General features: G+C 46.1%; 1 protein-coding gene across 1 annotated transcript; it reads left to right on the top strand.

The window, feature by feature from the left end:
- The first annotated feature begins 1882 nt into the window (after positions 1-1882).
- Positions 1883-18268, top strand: LOC132571309 (zinc finger protein RFP-like). The gene is made up of 8 exons (XM_060238108.1): positions 1883-2348; positions 3126-3221; positions 9273-9503; positions 11361-11383; positions 13235-13353; positions 15344-15376; positions 17601-17759; positions 17844-18268. Exons 1-8 carry the CDS (start codon positions 1935-1937, stop codon positions 18236-18238), a joined length of 1470 nt encoding a protein of 489 aa, XP_060094091.1. The 5' UTR covers positions 1883-1934; the 3' UTR covers positions 18239-18268.
- The last annotated feature ends 237 nt before the right edge of the window (positions 18269-18505 follow it).

Genomic DNA, 18505 nt, shown 5'->3' on the forward strand with positions numbered 1-18505 from the left:
ATCTGCCACGTTGACGCCCACTCACCCAGCCTCAACAGATCCCTTTGGAGTTCCTCACAATCCTCTCTGGTTCTCACCACCCTGAACAATTTAGTGTCATCCGCAAATTTGGCCACTTCACTGCTCACTCCCAACTCTAAATCATTTATGAACAAGTTAAAGAGGATGGGACCCAGTACCGAGCCCTGCGGCACCCCACTGCTTACCGTCCTCCACTGCGAAGACTGCCCATTTATACTCACTCTCTGCTTCCTATTACTCAGCCAGTTTTTGATCCACAAGAGGACCTGTCCTTTTACTCCATGACTCTCAAGCTTTCTAAGGAGCCTTTGATGAGGAACTTTATCAAAAGCTTTCTGGAAGTCAAGGTAAACAACATCTATCGGGTCTCCTTTGTCCACATGTTTGTTCACCCCCTCAAAGAAATGTAACAGGTTAGTGAGGCAAGATCTTCCCTTGCAGAACCCATGCTGAGTCTTCCTCAATAACCCGTGTTCATCAATGTGCCTACTCATTCTGTCCTTGATAATGGTTTCTACCAACTTTCCCGGTATTGAAGTCAGACTGACTGGCCTGTAATTTCCCGGATCTCCTCTGGAACCCTTTTTAAAGATGGGGGTGACATTTGCTACCTTCCAGTCCTCAGGAACGGAGGCAGATTTCAATGAAAGATTACAGATTTTTGTTAGAAGATCCACAAGTTCAACTTTGAGTTCTTTCAGAACTCTCGGATGTATGCCATCCGGACCCGGTGACTTATTAGTTTTTAATTTGTCTATCAGTTGTAGGACCTCCTCTTTTGTCACCTCAATCTGACTCAGGTCTTTCAACACCCCTTCCAATATTAGTGGTTCTGGGGCGGGCAAACACTTCTCATCTTCCATGGTGAAGACGGAGGCAAAAAATGCATTCAGCTTCTCAGCCATTTCCCCATCCTCCTTCAGTAATCCTTTTACCCCATGGTCATCCAAGGGCCCCACTGCTTCCCTGGCTGGTTTCCTACTTCTAATATATTTGAAGAAATTTTTATTGTTGGTCTTTATGTTTTTTGCAATATGCTCCTCATAGTCCCTTTTTGCCTGCCTGATCACAGTCTTGCATTTGATTTGCCACTGCCTGTGTTCCCTTTTATTAATCTCACTTGGACTGGTTTTCCACCGCTTAAAGGAGTCCTTCTTACCTTTTACAGCTTCCATTACTTTGTTTGTTAACCATGCTGGCCTCTTCTTATACCTGTTTGTGCCTTTCCTAACTTGTGGTATGTATTTTATCTGAGCTTCTAGGATTATAGTTTTAAATAGTCTCCAAGCTTCCCCAAGGGTTTTGACCGTATTTACCTTTCCTTTCAGTTTCCTCCTCACATGCCTCCTCATCTCAGAGAATTTACCCCTTTTAAAGTTAAATGTGGTTGTGGCGGTCTTTTTGGGCAACTCCCTATTTATACAAATGGTGAAATCAATAACATCTGCAAATTTAATAAGCATTCCCTCTATTCCTTCATCCAAATCATTAGATAAAAAAACCGTACCTTCTAGGAAAAATCCAGTGAAAAGATTATGGCTCCCCTGACAGTATTGCGAACCCTGATTGCCCCTTGAGCAAATGGAGGGGGAAAGTGCATTCTGGGGAAGCCGTAACATAGATATCTCCCTGTGGGGAGCTGAATTGGGGTAGCAGAACTGTTGCCCGGGAGTGTGTCTATGCCTAAACTATACATGCATTTAAAATAACAGCAGCAACAACAAAGACCCAGTAAGCCTCCAAGGCTCTCTCCTCCCGAAGGGGAGTATCCCCTGGAAATCTCACCCCTTAGACGAATGCTGCAAGTCAGAGAGACGTGGAGGCATTTCCTGGAAGGGAAGCACTTAAACTCAGTTTGAAAGCAGTAAAAACGAAAGTAAGATCGTGACTTTCTTTTTAGAGGTGAGGCAGCCATGGCCACTGGGGGTCCCGTGCAGGAGCTCTCTGAGGAACTCACTTGTCCCATCTGCCGGGAGTATTTCAAGGACCCGGTCATCCTCACCGAATGCGACCACAGCTTCTGCCGTGCCTGCCTGACCCGCAGCTGGGGAGAGGCGGCAGTGAAGGTTTCCTGTCCGGTGTGTAAACAAACTGTTCAGCCAAGGCACCTCCCTGCCAATCGACAACTGGCAAAATTTGTGGAAATAGCCAAAAAAATCAATCTCCAAAGGGGAGAAGCTGAGGAGAGAATCTGTGAGAAGCACCGGGAGCCCCTGAAGCTTTTCTGCCAAACTGACGAAATCCTCGTTTGTATGGTCTGTGACAGATCCAAGGAGCACAAAGACCATGAGAAGATTCCTGCTGAGGAGGCTGCCCAGGAGTACAAGGTAGGAGGAAACTGTGTGGGCCCTGATGTGGATGGGGAAGATGTCCAGGTTGGTCCTGAGAGTTTCTCTGTAGATAAGCTCTTGTGCTTCAGCGAAGATGGCCTCCCTTGCACTGGGGTAACTAGCCGGCCTCCAGTGTTTTCCTGGTAGGAGGGGAGGGGTGGGGGAGAGAAGTAAGCTAAAACAGCCAAAGTACAAAAAAACTGAAAATCATCACATTCGTGCCTGGGGGTTGCTGAGGTAGGACCAAAAATACCCACTTTCATGAGTGCCACTGTGTTGAGGCTTTATTATAAGTATCCAGGGCTTCAAGCTGCGCTTGGTAGATTTGCCTCTTTATCTCCCATTGCTATCTTCAGTTTGGATCAAAGTCTGTCTGTGGAGATGATACCTCTGCGTGACAGTAATGAGCTTGGAGCTGCCATTGTCTTGCAGCCGAACCTATCTCACAGGGCTGTTGTGAGGATAAAATGGAGGAGGGGAGAGCCATGCTATATGCTGCGCTGACATCCATTGGCTTCCCTGGAAAAACACACCTGCTAACGACAATGGAGGAAAAATACAATCTGCAGAGACTCTCAGGGACTTGAGTGAACACCCTCACTCTCCTCAACATGAGACCTTTCAGGGCAGGGAAAGGAGTCAAGTGTGCCATTTCAATTAACTGTTTTTCCTTTTCTCATTTTATGGGGGGGGGGGGTTTTAATGCATATGTATAATAAAATTGGGGGGGGGGGCAAAGGAACTGATCCAGGTTTCCCTCCCCCCCTTTTTCAGGACAAGATCTTCAACTGCCTGAAGACTCTGAGGACTGAGAAAGATAAAATCCTGGTATATTTAGCAGATGCTGAAAATGAAAGCCAAGAAATGCTTGTAAGTGCCCAGGTTGCTGGGAAGTGAAGAAGAACTGGGACTGTCAGGAAAAACGATATACTGAATGCAGGAAGAGTCCAAAACCACAAGATAGCCCCAGTCCACAGAACAGATATCTGTTATCCAGAGTGACCTGGTCTGTCACAGAAAATATTCATCAGCATTCATTACAAGGGCCAAACTACATGTATTCCTTTTTTCCCTGGAGTTTTTAAAAATCATTTTTACAGTAGGCATCCACAGAATTAAATAGAAGAAAACCATTCAAACTTATAGACAGAGGTTGAGGAGCAAATTAGCACATAACATGATGAAGATGTTTTGAGGCAAAACAGGAATAACAAGTTAGGTGTATAGGATCAACTTCTATATGGATTTAATAAAGGGGGCAATTTATTTCTAATTGTGGGAAGTTAACTGGGATTCTGTTATGATGCCTCATTTGTCTCCTCTCAAGTGTGAAGGTAACAAACAGCATTTTTTCTTTTATTGGGGTGGGGTGCAGTGTTATGTAGGGAAATATAATTCAAGTTTCATTGCATCACATTACAATCACTATATGCTGTTCTAAATACTATAGCAATATATTCTTTAGAAGTGTTCTGTTAGAAAAGTCTATTCCTATATATTGCATTGCATTACGAACAGTCTCTCGGTTTGGCTTCACGAACGAAGATTTAAGAAGGGTGCAATAGTCCACGTCTGCTGCAGGCTCGCTGGTGGCTGACAAGACCAATGCGGGACAGGCAGGTCCGGCCACAGTGGCTGCAGGGAAAAGTCTGATTTAGGGTTGGTGCTGTAGCAGTGCGATTCTTCCTCAATCTCCTTTTGTCCTCAAGACCAGCTATGCGTGCATTCTCAAAGGAAGAGACAGCCTGGTGGATGGTGTGCCTCCATGCTTTGCGATCTGAGGCTAGGTCAGACCACTGGTGATGGTTGATGCGACAGGTGCCAAGGGATTTCTTCAAGGAGTCCTTGTACCTCTTCTTTGGTGCCCCTCTATTTCAATGGCCGGTGGAGAGTTCGCCATACAGGGCAATCTTGGGAAGGCGGTGGTTTTCCATCCTAGAAATATGCCCTGCCCAGCGCAGCTGCGTCTTCAGCAGCAGTGCCTTGATGCTGGTAACCTCCGCCCGCTTGAGGACTTCAGTGTTGGTCACAAAGTCACTCCAGTGGATGTTGAGGATGGTGCGAAGGCAGTGCTGATGAAAGCGCTCGAGGAGTCGCAGGTGATGACGGTATAAAACCCACGATTTGGAGCCGTAGATGAGGGTTGTCATCACAACCGCTTTGTAAACATTGATCTTTGTGCCTTTGTTCAGATGCTTGTTGCTCCACACTCTTTCGTGCAGTCGGCCAAATGCACGGTTTGCCTTTGCCAGCCTGTTGTCAATCTCCTTGTCGATCTTGGCATCTGAGGAGATGATGCACCCCAGGTAGCTGAACTGCTGGACTGTCTTCAGAACTGATTCACCCACAGTGATGCAGGGAGGGTGATAATCTTCCTGGGGTGCAGGCTGGTGGAGAACTTCTGTCTTCTTCAGACTAACTTCTAGGCCGAATAGCTTGGCAGCCTCTGCAAAGCAGGACGTCATATGCTGCAGAGCTGATACCGAGTGGGAGACGAGTGCAGCATCATCAGCAAACAGTAGTTCTCGGATGAGTTTTTCCATTGTCTTGGAGTGGGCCTTTAGTCGCCTCAGGTTGAACAGGCTGCCATCGGTGCGATAGCGGATGTAGACACCATCGTCATCATCTAGATCTACTGCGGCTCTTTGAAGCATCATGTTAAAGAAGATCGTAAAGAGAGTTGGCACGAGAACGCAGCCTTGCTTTACACCTGTGCCTATTGGGAAGGGCTCCAAGAGGTCGTTGCAGTGTCTGACTTGGCCTCGCTGGTCTTCGTGTAGCTGGATGATCATGCTGAGGAACCTTGGGGGACATCCTAAACGTTCCAAGATTTGCCACAGGCCTTTCCTGCTAACGGTATCGAAAGCTTTGGTAAGGTCGACAAAAGTCACATACAGAGCCTTGTTCTGTTCCCTGCATTTCTCTTGGAGCTGCCTGAGAACAAATACCATGTCGGTGGTGCTCCTGTTAGCTCTGAAGCCACACTGGCTCTCTGGGAGGAGTTCTTCTGCAATGGTGGGCACCAGTCTGTTCAGGAGTATTCTGGCAAGGATTTTGCCTGCGATGGAGAGCAGGGTTATCCCCCGGTAGTTGGAGCAGTCTGACTTTTCCCCTTTGTTCTTGTATAGGGTGATGATGATTGCATCGCGAAAGTCCTGTGGTAATTTGCCTTGTTCCCAGCAGGTGACAAGTACTTTGTGAAGTGAGCTATGTAGTACTGTGCCCCCATGCTTCCAGATCTCTGGTGGAATTCCATCAACTCCCGCTGCCTTGCCACTTTTCAGTTGCTTGATGGCTTTAACAGTCTCTTCTAGGGTGGGGATCTCATCCAACTCTGTTTTCACCGGTTGAAGTGGGGTGAGGTGGATTGCTGAATCTTGAACTACGCGGTTGGCACTGAAGAGAACCTGAAAATACTCCGACCACCGGTTCAGTATGGATGCCTTGTCTGTGAGGAGCACTTGGCCGTCTGCACTACGCAAGGGACTCTGAGCCTGATATGATGGACCATATACTGCCTTCAGGGCTTCGTAGAACCCTCTTAAATCACCAGTGTCTGCACACAGCTGGGTTCTCTCTGCAAGCTTGGTCCACCAATCGTTCTGAATGTCTCGAAGCTTGCGCTGGAGGTTGCTACATGCAGCGCGAAAGGTTGCTTTTTTCCCAGGACAGGAGGGCTGAGCAAGATGTGCTTGGTAGGCAGATCTCTTTTTCGCCAGTAAATCTTGGATCTCTTGATTGTTCTCGTCAAACCTGTCCTTGTTCTTCCTTGTGGAGAACCCGAGGACTTCTTCAGAGATCTGCAGGACGGTAGTTTTTAGGTGTTCCCAGAGTGCTTCTGGAGAAGGGTCTGTGGGGCAACTGGGGTCCTCAATTCTTGACTGGAGTTTTGCCTGGAAGGCAGCTTTAACTTCGGCTGACTGGAGACTGCCAACCTGAAACTTCCTCCGAGGGATACCTCCTCTCCTGGGTGTGGGTTTAAAGCGAAGACAGAGATTGCAGCGTACAAGACGATGATCCGTATGACATTCTGCACTGGGCATTACTCGGGTGTGTAAGACATCTCGAAGGTCTCTCTGGCGCACCAGAATGTATTCGATAAGGTGCCAGTGCTTGGACCGTGGGTGCATCCAGGTTGTCTTCAGACTGTTCTTCTGCTGGAAGATAGTGTTGGTGATGGTGAGCTGGTGCTCCATGCAGAATTCTAGCAGGAGGCGCCCATTGTCATTGCAGTTGCCAATGCCGTGTTTGCCAAGTACTCCTTTCCAGGCTTCCGAGTCTTTACCTACTCTGGCATTGAAGTCGCCAAGGATGATCACCTTGTCCTCTGTAGGGGTCTTTCGTACGAGGTTGTGTATATCAGCATAGAACTTGTTCTTTTCTGCAGGATCTGCTTGAAGGGTTGGGGCATACACACTGAAGAGTGTTGCATGCTGCTTGTTTTGAAGTGGGAGGCGCATGGACATGATGCGATCTGAGTGACCTGTTGGCAGGTTTTCGAGTTTGGAGGCAATGGAGTTCCTGACCATGAAGCCAACGCCAGAAAGACGGCTCTCAGCTTTTGACTTACCTGACCAGTAGAGGGTATAGCCAGCACCGTGTTCTTGAAGACTACCTTCCTCAGGGAAACGGACCTCACTGAGAGCTGCTATGTCGATATTCAACCTGAGAAGTTCGTGGGCAACTAGAGCAGAGCGTCGTTCAGGGCGACCACTGTCTACTGTGTCAAGCATGGTTCTGATGTTTCAACACGCAAGCTTTAGTCTCTGCACACTTTGTGAGGCAGGTGCATGCCTTTTCTTTGTTGTTATTTTTTGACCGCAAGTAAGAATGCCCGTTGACCGCAGCTAGCCAACTGGGGGGGAGGAGACGAGCTTTGTTTAGGCCGCCTTTTCTAGGCCCCTCTCCGTGTGGAGCAAGCAGTGCTGTCCCTAGATAAGGCTGCTTGGTCGTTCAGGGTGCTGCCGAAAAATGCTTTCGTCTCCGGATTAGCATCAGGCGACCAATACCCTGAACCGCCTACATGCAGGATCGGGACTGCGGCTTCCAGTGGCACCTTCCACCTGCCGTTTCGCCCCTTGCCCATCGCTGCAGGACTTGATGCGTTGTGGGTTGTGTATGTGGATATGCCCTTCAGGCCTGCGCAGAGGAATTTTTTAGGTGAAGCGCAGTGTGCGCGTTACTGGCTCCACCCTTTCACCTGGGGGTCATCTGCCATGGCCCAGTAAGCCGGGACGCCGGCAGCGAGTCCTCCAGGTGGTAGGTGTTACATTAACGAGCTCTATCTGCCCGGGTTTGATGTTAGAGTTTTCCTTCTCTTAGGCTGGCGAGGTTGGTGGGCTCAGCCTGCCCATCCGGTTATACCGCCGGACAATTCGGTCGCACCATGACGTAGCAAACTCTGTGAAAAACGGGGGGGACCAGCGAGAAGGTGCTGCTACGGATGCAGTAATGCAGGAAAGGCCATTGCAGTGACCATCTGCCAGGCATAGCCAGACAGTGACCACGCGGCGTTCACTACACCGGGAGAGGAGAGGCTATGTATTGTGCATACACTTTCCCTGGGGGGGGTAGGATACCCAGAGGGAGCCCCCCCCACCCCCCCCATTACGAACAGTAATGCAATATATTTTTCCCCACCAAAAAAAAAAAAAAAGGATATGCATAAAAATACAAAGGCTGTATAATCATTTTGAGTGAGAATTAGTTTAGCATATGTAATGAGATAAGAAACCAATATCACTGTTAAGTCCTGGGGGTGTTTGTTCTGAATGTTGTAATAACTTGTAATTCAGCAGTTTCCCTTCCCAGTCTGCTCCTGAAGTTTCTTTTCAATAAAACAGCTACTTTGAGGTCACCCACTGAATGTTCTCTCGCAGGTTTCTCAGTTTTGTGATTCTTGATGTCAGATTTATGTCCATTTATCCTTTGTCGTAGGGTGTGACCTGTTTGTCCTATGTAGAGAACCAAAGGGCATTGTTGGCACTTAATGGCATATACAATGTTAGAAGTTAAGCAAGTGAATGAGCCTGAGATGGTATAGTAGATATTTTTAGGACCAGTGATTAATGTGTCTGGGTGTATATGGCAGCAAAGTTGGCATCTGGGTTTATTGCAAGCTCTAGTACCAGTGTCCATGTTCAAATTAGACGTTGCATTACTGTGGGTGAGGAATTGAGACTGGGACTGTAGTGTATACAATGGATCATTTGGTATGTTTAGGATGGTAACTGGAGGCATATATGTCAATAGGCTTCCGGTGTAAGGTGGTGTCTGTGCATTAATTGTGTATTCTTACAGTAGTTCAACTCCGGAACAGACCTTGGGAATGCTTGAATGTTTGCATTTATTTAGAAGTTTATACCTGGTGTTCTTTGGGGACACAAAGAAGCTTACAATATTGATCTTCCCACTCTATTTCACCTTCACAAAAAACCCCTATGAGGTAGGTTAGACTAAAACAGAGTACCTGACCCACAGTCACCCCAAAAGATTCCATAGGCAGCGTTCAGATCCAAACTTTGGTCTCCCAGACCCTACTTCAAGTGCTTTAACTTCTGCATAGTGTTTCCAGGCTGCCCCTGCCAACCAGCAGGAAAAAGTGCACCCAGAAGAGATGTCAGAATATCACCAAGGAGGATGCTCTGGCATTTGGGTAAAACTCTATGATTTAACCATAGAGTTTTGCTCAAATGCCAGAGCACTCCCAGTGTTCCTCAGTGACACTTAGATGTCACTTCAGGACCCATGTAGAAAATGGTTCCCCGCCATTTTCCCACCAACATCCAGGTAGGCAGTGGTGGGAAGCACCTGCTATCAGCAGTGCTTATTAAGCCTACTTCTACCTCATGTTGGGTCTATAGAGAATATTGATCTGTTCTCTGGGGAAAGCCGTCAGTGTTGATTAATTCTTTCTCTCAGAAAATTATGGAATCGGAGAGGCAAAAGACAGTGGCTGAGTTCAGAACACTACATCAGGTGCTGGAAGAGCAAGAAAACCGTCTGCTGGCCCAGATAGAAGAGGTGGAGAGGGAGGTAGCCAGAAAAAGAGACGATCACCTGGCCAAGCTCTCCGAAGAACTCTCCTCTCTTGAAAGCCTCATCCGAGAGATGGAGGGGAAGCATCAGCAGCCGCAGAGTGAAATTCTGCAGGTAAGTCTCTATTTAAAAAAAAAAGTTCAAGGTCATCCTCATTGGGACACTGTTCACATGCTGTTTCTGTTGAAAACAGGGCCACATTCTATAAAGACATGTCCCCAGTCCTTGAGTGAAATGTGATAGGCCTGAAATGTTTTCTTGAGGTTACATCTACCTGACAGATATTGTGTTTCCCTTGAATGCAGAATCATTTGCACTGGCAATGGAGTGTGCACAGGAGAGTTTTGGGTGCAGTTTCCTCCATCAGCTGCTATTTCCCCAGTATCACCCCCATAACCTGTGACACCAATTTTTTAAAAAATTGCTAGCTGCTGTCAAACTACAACACAATGCCATAATGATCTGTTGCTATCTGGTAGTTCCTCTGCTAGCTTTCATTTCTTAACAGAAGTGGGTAGTTTTTTTGTTGCATGGCTAGTGCCCTGGTATCTCTGCAATAGAAAGGGCTAGAAAGTTTTTTTCAAAAATTACCTTGACTTCCAGAAAGCTTTTGATAAAGTTCCTCATCAAAGGCTCATTAGTAAGCTTGAGGGTCATGGAGTAAAAGGACAGGTCCTCTTGCGGATCAAAAACTGGCTAATTAATAGGAAGCAGAGAGTGAGTATAAATGGGCAGTCTTCGCAGTGGAGGACGGTAAGCAGTGGAGTGCCGCAGGGCTCAGTACTGGGTCCCATGCTCTTTAACTTGTTCATAAATGATTTGGAGTTGAGAGTAAGCAGTGAAGTGGCCAAGTTTGCGGATGACAGTAAATTGTTCAGGGTGGTAAGAACCAGAGAGGATTGTGAGGAACTCCAAAGGGATCTGTTGAGGCTGGGTGAGTGGGCGTCAACTTGGCAGATGAGGTTCAATGTGGCCAAGTGCAAAGTAATGCACATTGGGGCCAAGAATCCAGCTGCAAATACAAGTTGATGGGGTGTGAACTGGCAGAGACTGACCAAGAGAGAGATTTTGGGGTCATGGTAGATAACTCACTGAAAATGTCAAGGCAGTGTGCAATAAAAACGGCCAACGCCGTGCTGGGAATTATTAGGAAGGGAATTGAAAACAAATCAGCCAGTATCGTAATGCCCCTGTATAAATCGATGGTGCGGTCTCATTTGGAATACTGTGTGCAATTCTGGTCACCGCACCTCCAAAAGGATATTATAGCACTGGAAAAAGTGCAGAAAAGGGCAACTAGAATGATTACAGGTTTGGAACACTTTCCCTATGAAGAAAGGTTAAAACGCTTGGGGCTCTTTAGCTTGGAGAAACATAGACTGTGGGGTGACATGATAGAGGTTTACAAGATTATGCATGGGATGGAGAAGGTAGAGAAAGAAGTACTTTTCTCCCTTTCTCACAATACAAGAACTTGTGGGCATTCAATGAAATTGCTGAGCAGTCGGATTAGAACGGATAAAAGGAGGTACTTCTTCTTGGCCACTGTGTGATACAGAGTGCTGAACTGGATGGGCCATTGGCCTGATCCAACATGGCTTCTCTTATGTTCTTATAGCATGATAGCAATTTATCAATTGGAAAATAGCTTTTTGATGGCACAGCAGGGGAAATGGCAGCCTTGATGGTCTGACAGAAGGAAAGTTATACCAATGAGAGTGGAGCCTCAGATATGGGCACATTCTCATCCAGATGGTATACTGACCTGCTTGCTGCATTGTTTTTGGACTGGTTGCACCAAACCAGGTTTCAGAAGGGATTTACCAAGGACATGGGAAGTCTAAAAAGAGAACAGTTGGCACATGAGGAAATGTGCATGTTCCATATAAACCAGCTGCAGAGAAAAACTTCCATGTACTAGTGTGGTCCATGGCATCTGAGTTTCCCTTTCTTCCTGTTTCTTAATTCCAGGATGTCAAAAGCAGCTTGCAGAGGTAAGTGCATCGCATCCATTTTCCATCTACATCATTTTGGACAAGGTCAGTGTAATTATGGGGAATGCCAGCCCTGTGATGGGATAGCAAACCCATGAGCTATTGGAAGACAGGGTGGATCCTGGAGAGGGTGAGGGGTTGCTGATGCTGTGATGTCAGTTCCAGATGATCATCTGAAAATGACCTGCCACACTGCTCTAGGAATTTCCCCACCTCTATAGTAAAGATCATAGAGACTAAAGAAAATTCCTAGAGTGTGCAGCCAGTCACCCAGAAGTGACAGCACAGTGTCCACAAAGTCACTTCCTTCCATTTTATGTGTTGCGGCTCAGTTGATAGAGCACAGGGAATGGAGCATGGAGGCAGGAGCTTACCTGCCAGGTGGGAGAACTAGCACCCTCCCGGCTCGCTCTCTGATGATTGGAGTCATCAGAGAGTGGGCGGGGAGAGTGCCCGGCTGGCTCACAGTCTCTGTAGTGAGTCCTGAAGCTCAAAGTCTCTGTAGTCCTGAAGCTCAAAGAACGCTGCAGAGACTGCACGCCTCCCAGGCTCCATCCCCGTTCACTCTCTGATGATCGAAGTCATCAGAGAGTGGGCGGGGAGGATGCCAGGCAGCAAAATTTGGGCATTTGCTTATGGTGCCAGGCTGGGAGGGTGGCCCTGACTCTAAGTGCAGCCCTAAGCACGGTAACCCCCTTCTCAGCCCCTTGACTTCCACATACTTAGAAAGGTGTCCCTTGACAGAATAGTAGTGGAAGCGTCCTTCAGGGCCTCTCTGGTCAGACCAGTCTCAGTTGTTGCTCTAATGAAGACACTCACAAAGACAGCCAGTTCAACAAAGTTGTATTAGGGTCAGGCAGAAATCACAGTCAAGTCACAGTCCAAGAATCATTCACTTACAATCAGTCCAGCCAGGCAAGAGGTACAGATACACAGTCCAAATAGAATGGTCAAGTCACAGTCCTTTATCATCAATCCAACAGCATGCCACGCTCTATCCGTCTGTTCAACTCCACACAAGATAGACGTTAGGCTACTGCATTTGTATCCCCCTTAACCAATCACATTGTTCCTTGGTTAATGGCATTCACATGATACTCACATGCTTACACTTAAACACCTGTATGCAAGAGTTACACAATCCTTTTAGCAGTTCCAATAAGCCTTAAAGCTATAGGATACTGTCATCCCTCTGCTTTAGGACTGTTCTGCTAATTGCCTAAAATCTCTAGGTGGTGTCATGGACAAATCAAGGGGCATGTAGAGAGTCTAATATACCAAGTACATATAAAGTATCACATAGACTCAGAAAATTCAGAGAAATGTGTGAAACCACAACAACATTAGACCAGGTTGCCTGTACCTCTCCACAAGAAACATGAAGCTGAGGTGTGGAGACTGTTGGTACAGTGGTGCCCCAATATGTTTCTTTTTCATCGCTGGAGTCCTGCGAGAAGGCACTAGTGTGTTCCTCATAACATCCAGTTTGATGCTTGCAATGAGGTGGACTCCCCCTCCTGAACATATGAAGCTGCCTTATACTGAATCAGACCCCCCTGGGTCCATCAAAGTCAGTATTGTCTACTCAGACTGGCAGCGGCTCTCCAGGGTCTCAAGCTGAGGTTTTTCACACCTATTTCCCTGGACTCTTTTTGGAGATGCCAAGAATTGAACCTGGGACCTTCTGCGTCTCCTAAACCATTTCCATCCCCCTCTGGAACTTACACCTTCCTCTCATTTCTTTCAGCTGCCTGTTGTACAGTGCCTGAATTCTGCTCACTTCCTTTTCTGTTCTCTTACTTCCCTCACAAATTCTGGTTTCCAAGAATACTGACAGTGTTTTCTTGCTAGGTATAAGGAGAAAGAGATCTTTAAGAATCCAGTGGCTTTCTCTTCTGACCTGAAAATCAGGCTCCAGGGCTGCTGTGGTATTGGTTCCTTTCTGGGGAGTATCATGAAGGAATGCAAAGGTAAGAGTGAATAGCTGCAGAAATTTCATGAAGGTCATTATATCAAACCAGAAATTGGCTGGCAAGGCAGACTCTTCGTCACTCAAGAATGCTGACTGAAAAGGCAATTCTAGTTTAGTGCCCAAATTGGTCTTCAGATCTTAAGAGACACCATTTGCATCAAGTAGTGTCCAATCCAGTCCAATACTCTGACATTGTTCTGACATTACCATTCTAAACTGGATATTATTCCTTTTGGCCCAATTTTGAGTAAAGCAATACAGGGACAGAGGTTTCGTACAGTGAATTTCCTTCCATTAATAAGACATCTATGAAGCACTATGGTCATTTCAAATAGCGCTGCTTTTCTTTCCCACCCTTTTTCACCATACAATCTTCCTTGATTTTTTTTTAACATTCCAAGTTGAGCGCTATAGCACTAAACCAATATAGCTCTTCAGTTATAGCAGCACCAATAAGGTGCCTTGATTCCAGTGACTCAATGGAGTCAAGGCATCTCATGTACTCTATTGATACATTAAGACTGTGACAGTAAGATCATGGGTGTTGTTACCTGGAAACAAGTAGCTCATTATGCAGTGGGTGTTCAAGGCTGCTAATTTAAGAAGGTGTCTGTAACAAACCTCCTGATGTTCACCCATCCATGCCCAGATGCAATTGGCTGGACTTGTTGCCAAATGGATCTCATGCCTATATTGCAGGGAGACAAACTTCTTTTCTTTGTGAGTTGAAGTTGGCAAAAGGTTACTGTACTCATCTATGCAGCTAGTTTTGTTGGTCAACTGCAAGAAGGATGAGCAGGGTGAGGGGGGAAGTTTGGAAGGAGCAGGAAACTCTTGACCTCCTTGGGGAGGAAGAAGGAATCAAGGAATTTGGGGAGGAAGAGAGAATCAAGGAAACCCCGCAATCTTTTCACAGGAATTATAACTGCTATAACAGGGTTTCAGAAGAGATGCCTAGGTGTGGCCATGAGTGGATGCTTGAGGAATGCTGTACAAAAACTAAAATTCTGTGGCTTGAGTGCAAGTGAATGGTAGTTCATAATTTGTGGTCTGGTAATTCACCAGCCACATGTCCCTATTATAGGGAGTTACATGGCACCTTGAAAGGAGATGCTAGCATGAAGCCCAAGAGATTGGCATGCAGCATCACCTTCAAAGATGATGAGCCAGCTTCTTCTGCTCATCCTGAAGTGTTTCCTCAAGAATTGTTTAGTGTTTCCTCAAGAATTGTTTAGTTCTTTAGGGAGAGGTATTTGTGAGTTTCCTGCATTGTGCAGGGGGTTGGACTAGATGACCCTAGAGGTCCCTTCCAATTCTATGATTCTAGTGATAAGGTTCTAACAACAATGGACTTCAAGGGCATCTGCCCAAATGTTCCTCTTTGACGATCAGAGAAGCCTTTGATATCCAAAGGCCAAACTATGGGATAGAATGGTGCATGCGGGTATCCTGGCACTCCAAGCGATGCCTCAGGCTGTCAGCAATTTCAAAGAAAGGGGCTAAAAATTTCTGTTCTGCTGCTGGTGAAAAATGTAATCTGGGTCAAACCATCAGAACAACAGGAATGTCAATATTTGCAAGCAGCTTTGAGAGGAAGAACCCTACGAGGAAAGGCTGAGGGCCTTGGGAATGTTCAGTCTGGAGAAGAGGAAATTGAGGGGGGGACATGATTGCTCTCTTTAAATATTTGAAGCTGTCATTTAGAAAAGGGCAAGGAGCTTTTCCATTTGGCAGCTGAGGATAGGACTCGAAGCAATGGGCTCAAATTACAAAATGCGGCTGGATGATTATTTGTGGGAGCTGCTTTAGGCTGATCCTGCATGGAGCAGGGGTTGGACTAGATGGTTTGTATGGCCCCTTCCAACTCTATGAGTCTGTGATTTCTGCTCTCCCCAGATTTTTCTGCATCTATAATTTTGTGAATTACTAAAGATTCCTTATAAATACAACATTCTGATGCTTAATCTGTCTTCCTTCTGCTTCCCCAGACACTCTGGTTTCTGAACTTCGAATGCAAAAAGGTAAATTTTGGGGACTTACGATGGGCAAAATTCATTGGTGGGCTTGTTTATGTTCCCCTGCTCTTTAGAATTCTATCCTGTGAGCATGGGGATTATGAATCAGTTGGTTTTGAATAGTGGAAAAGAGGAAAGATGGGAGCAATAACTGATACTAGATGTGAGTCTTTTATCCTATGAAGATGAGCCATGCTGGATCCATCCAAGGTCCATCTGGTCCAGAATCCTGTTCCCATTAATGGACATCCAGGTGCTTTTGGAAAGCTCAGCAATAATCCCCTCCTACTTTCTTGGCCCCAGAACCTGGTACTCAGTGTCAGACCTTGGACAGGCCAGAATCTTTTCCAGACGACAATATGGGAAACTATTACACACGATGCCTCTTTCTTTCCTTTATCTAAAAGGAGATTTAGGTGAGTCAAGGTGATGTTGGCTAGTGACATGAGTTCATAGGGCAGTCAGTTTTGTGGCTTGATTGGCTTGTGATGCTGCTCAGAGGTATACTGCCTCTGAGAATGGAGGCTCCACTAGCTCTCACAGCTAACAGCAGTTCAGTTTTGCCACTTTCCTTTTACAGTTGCAAAAATGCCCTCCTAACAAATAGCATTTCACACATTCTGCTGAACCAATCGCTAAGCGACAGTGACGGCAGAACACGTGATAATACACATACTTTGCCTAGTTCCCAACAGGAAAAGATCTGTGGTGTTTTGTGTTAAGCCGTGGTTTCTGAGTAGTCTTTGCAGGAAAACCCACATAGAACATATTACAATAGTTTAACGTTTTGGTTACCAACACTGTCTCCATCCTGTAGCCTGAAATCCAATTGAAGGTATCTCACAGGAAGACTTGGAATAGCTGCACCGCCACTCATTCAGTTACCTGATCCAAATTCGTTTCTGAATGCTTTTTCTAAAAGAGAACAAGTGCAGTGTAATTGTTCAAAGTGTCAGACTAGGTGTGGCACCACCTTGAGTTCAAATTCCCACTCAGCCAAGACTAGTGGGGGACCCTGAGCAACTCTTCCTCCGCCTAGCCTACCTCACAGGGCTGTCGTGATGATTAACTGAAAGAAGGGAGACTCTTTGGAGGAAAAGTGAAATATAACAGTGAAGTTGAAGTCTGAGGAGATGTGCTGTTGTCATCACAACTACTTCCAAACTACTATGAAACATGCAGTGGGCATCAGTACTGAGAGCTGCTTCACACAGAAGTTTCTTGAGAAAAGGAAACATGAGAACCCAGCCGATGCGAGGCATGGACCAGGTGCTCATTTCGTTTCCCCAGATTCGACTTCCAGGTTCAAGTTGGGTATTAAAGTTCTCCAAGAAGGGACCCAGGGAGACTTGTGGGAAGAGAGGAATCCCACTTCCACCATTCACCTGTTTGTCTGGCTTTCGCATCCTGCCTCACACTTCAGATTGCGTGCCCCCTCTCACCTCTCCCACCAACTGCCACCACCAAGACTTTTCATCTGCAGATTTGGTTGGATAGAATTCCTGTGTTGTGCGGGGAGCTGGACTGGATGGCCTTGGAGGTCCCCTCCAACTCCATGATTCTAGAGATTAAAATGAAGTGTACCTGGCAAAAAATGGGAGGAAGCCAGTGAACTTGCAATGAATTCTTCTCTTACAATGAAAGCTTTGAGGTTTCAGAAGAAAATTGGGACTTCCACTCCACATTAATGAATTATAGCTAAATTGAGCACTGATCCCTTGCTACTCTCAATCAGGGCTTTTTTTGAGCAGGAACGCACAGGAACACAGTTCCGGCTGGCTGTTTTCTTATTCTACCACCGATCCTTCAAAAGAAAATTATAGGAAGACCTCCACTGAGCTCAGCTTCCCAATCACTTCTTGAATATGGGAAGAAATGTATCTCTGAGAATGTAAAGAATGCCTTTCTCTCACCAGTGAACTCTGCTACCTGTCTCCTGTAGCATCCAAAGTACAGAGGTTCATATACAGTATTTGGGGAGAAGTTCATCTTCTGGGCTTGAGTTTGTTTTTGTATTTAAAAAAATCATATTCATATATAAAACAAAAATAAGGAGAGGAAGAATAAGATAAATAAGCCAAGCCGTTGCTTTAAAACAGGACTACAAGGGTGTGTTTTTCCTGGGACAGTTGATGCTTATTCATTGATGTATTTAGTTGAGCTCCTGATAGTAAATTAACCTCCTGGCTGATTTTCTTTCCCTTTCTGTCTCTTCATTTTCCCCCAATAGCAAATGTGACTCTGGATCCAGCCACAACAAATGTGACTCTGGATCCAATCAGACGTATGGTTCCAGCTCTGACCAGAAATCTCATTGTGTCTGAGGATAGAAGAAGCGTTAAATGTGAAGCCCTGCTTGAAGAAGAGGAAGAGGAGATTTGTTCTTTTCACCCCACTTTATTCCACACTCGCATTTTAGGCCGCTCTCTTGGCCCCTCTTTTCCCCCCACTTTCCGCTCCACTTTCCCATCTGTGTTGGGCTGTGAGGGCTTCACAGCAGGCTGCCATTTCTGGGAAGTCAATGTGGGAAGTGAGGCTAAGTGGGCTGTGGGGGTGGCCAGAAAGCTTCTGACAGGCAGTTTAATCCTTACTCGTGAAGAAGGGATCAGGGATGAAGAAGGGATCTGGGCTGTAGGTAATATAAACCAGTACAAGGCTTTCAGAAAGGGTTTTTACACCCTCCTGAACCTATCTGGGGACCTCAAGAGGATCAGAGTCTCTCTCAACTACGATGAGGGGCAAGTAGCCTTTTTTGATGCTGACAGAGCAGCCCTTCTCTGCAGGTTCTCAGGAGCCTCCTTCTCTGGAGAGACCCTTCATCCCTTCTTTGCTGTGTATGGTAACGGCTGCATCAGACTCTGCCCTTAAGGCAGCCAAAACTCTCTCATGGGCTCTGCTGATGTTCTCATGAGATCAGGATAACTAATTTAAAAAACAACCACATTTCTTGCCCAACAGCCCCTTTTCTGGCTCTGCAAAACCTTCTAGAATCTAGAGGCTGCCATTCACCTAAAACGAACATGGATGATGTCTATTTCGCCCCCTTTTTGTTGCCTTGTCTGTTAAAAGGACAGTAATGCATAAAATGTCATTGTCACAGACTTCTAATCCAAGGGAATTTGTGTTATGGGTCTG

This window comes from Heteronotia binoei, chromosome 5, assembly GCF_032191835.1.
Source record: "Heteronotia binoei isolate CCM8104 ecotype False Entrance Well chromosome 5, APGP_CSIRO_Hbin_v1, whole genome shotgun sequence".
Taxonomy (NCBI): Eukaryota; Metazoa; Chordata; class Lepidosauria; order Squamata; family Gekkonidae; genus Heteronotia; species Heteronotia binoei.

Bases quoted from the DNA above. Each gene is read 5' to 3' on its own strand.
- LOC132571309 (XM_060238108.1), top strand. From the start codon at position 1,935: ATGGCCACTGGGGGTCCCGTGCAGGAGCTCTCTGAGGAACTCACTTGT. The intron at 13,354-15,343 runs GTAAGAGTGAAT...CTGCTTCCCCAG, and splicing joins TATCATGAAGGAATGCAAAG to ACACTCTGGTTTCTGAACTT. The intron at 15,377-17,600 runs GTAAATTTTGGG...TTCCCCCAATAG, and splicing joins TGAACTTCGAATGCAAAAAG to CAAATGTGACTCTGGATCCA.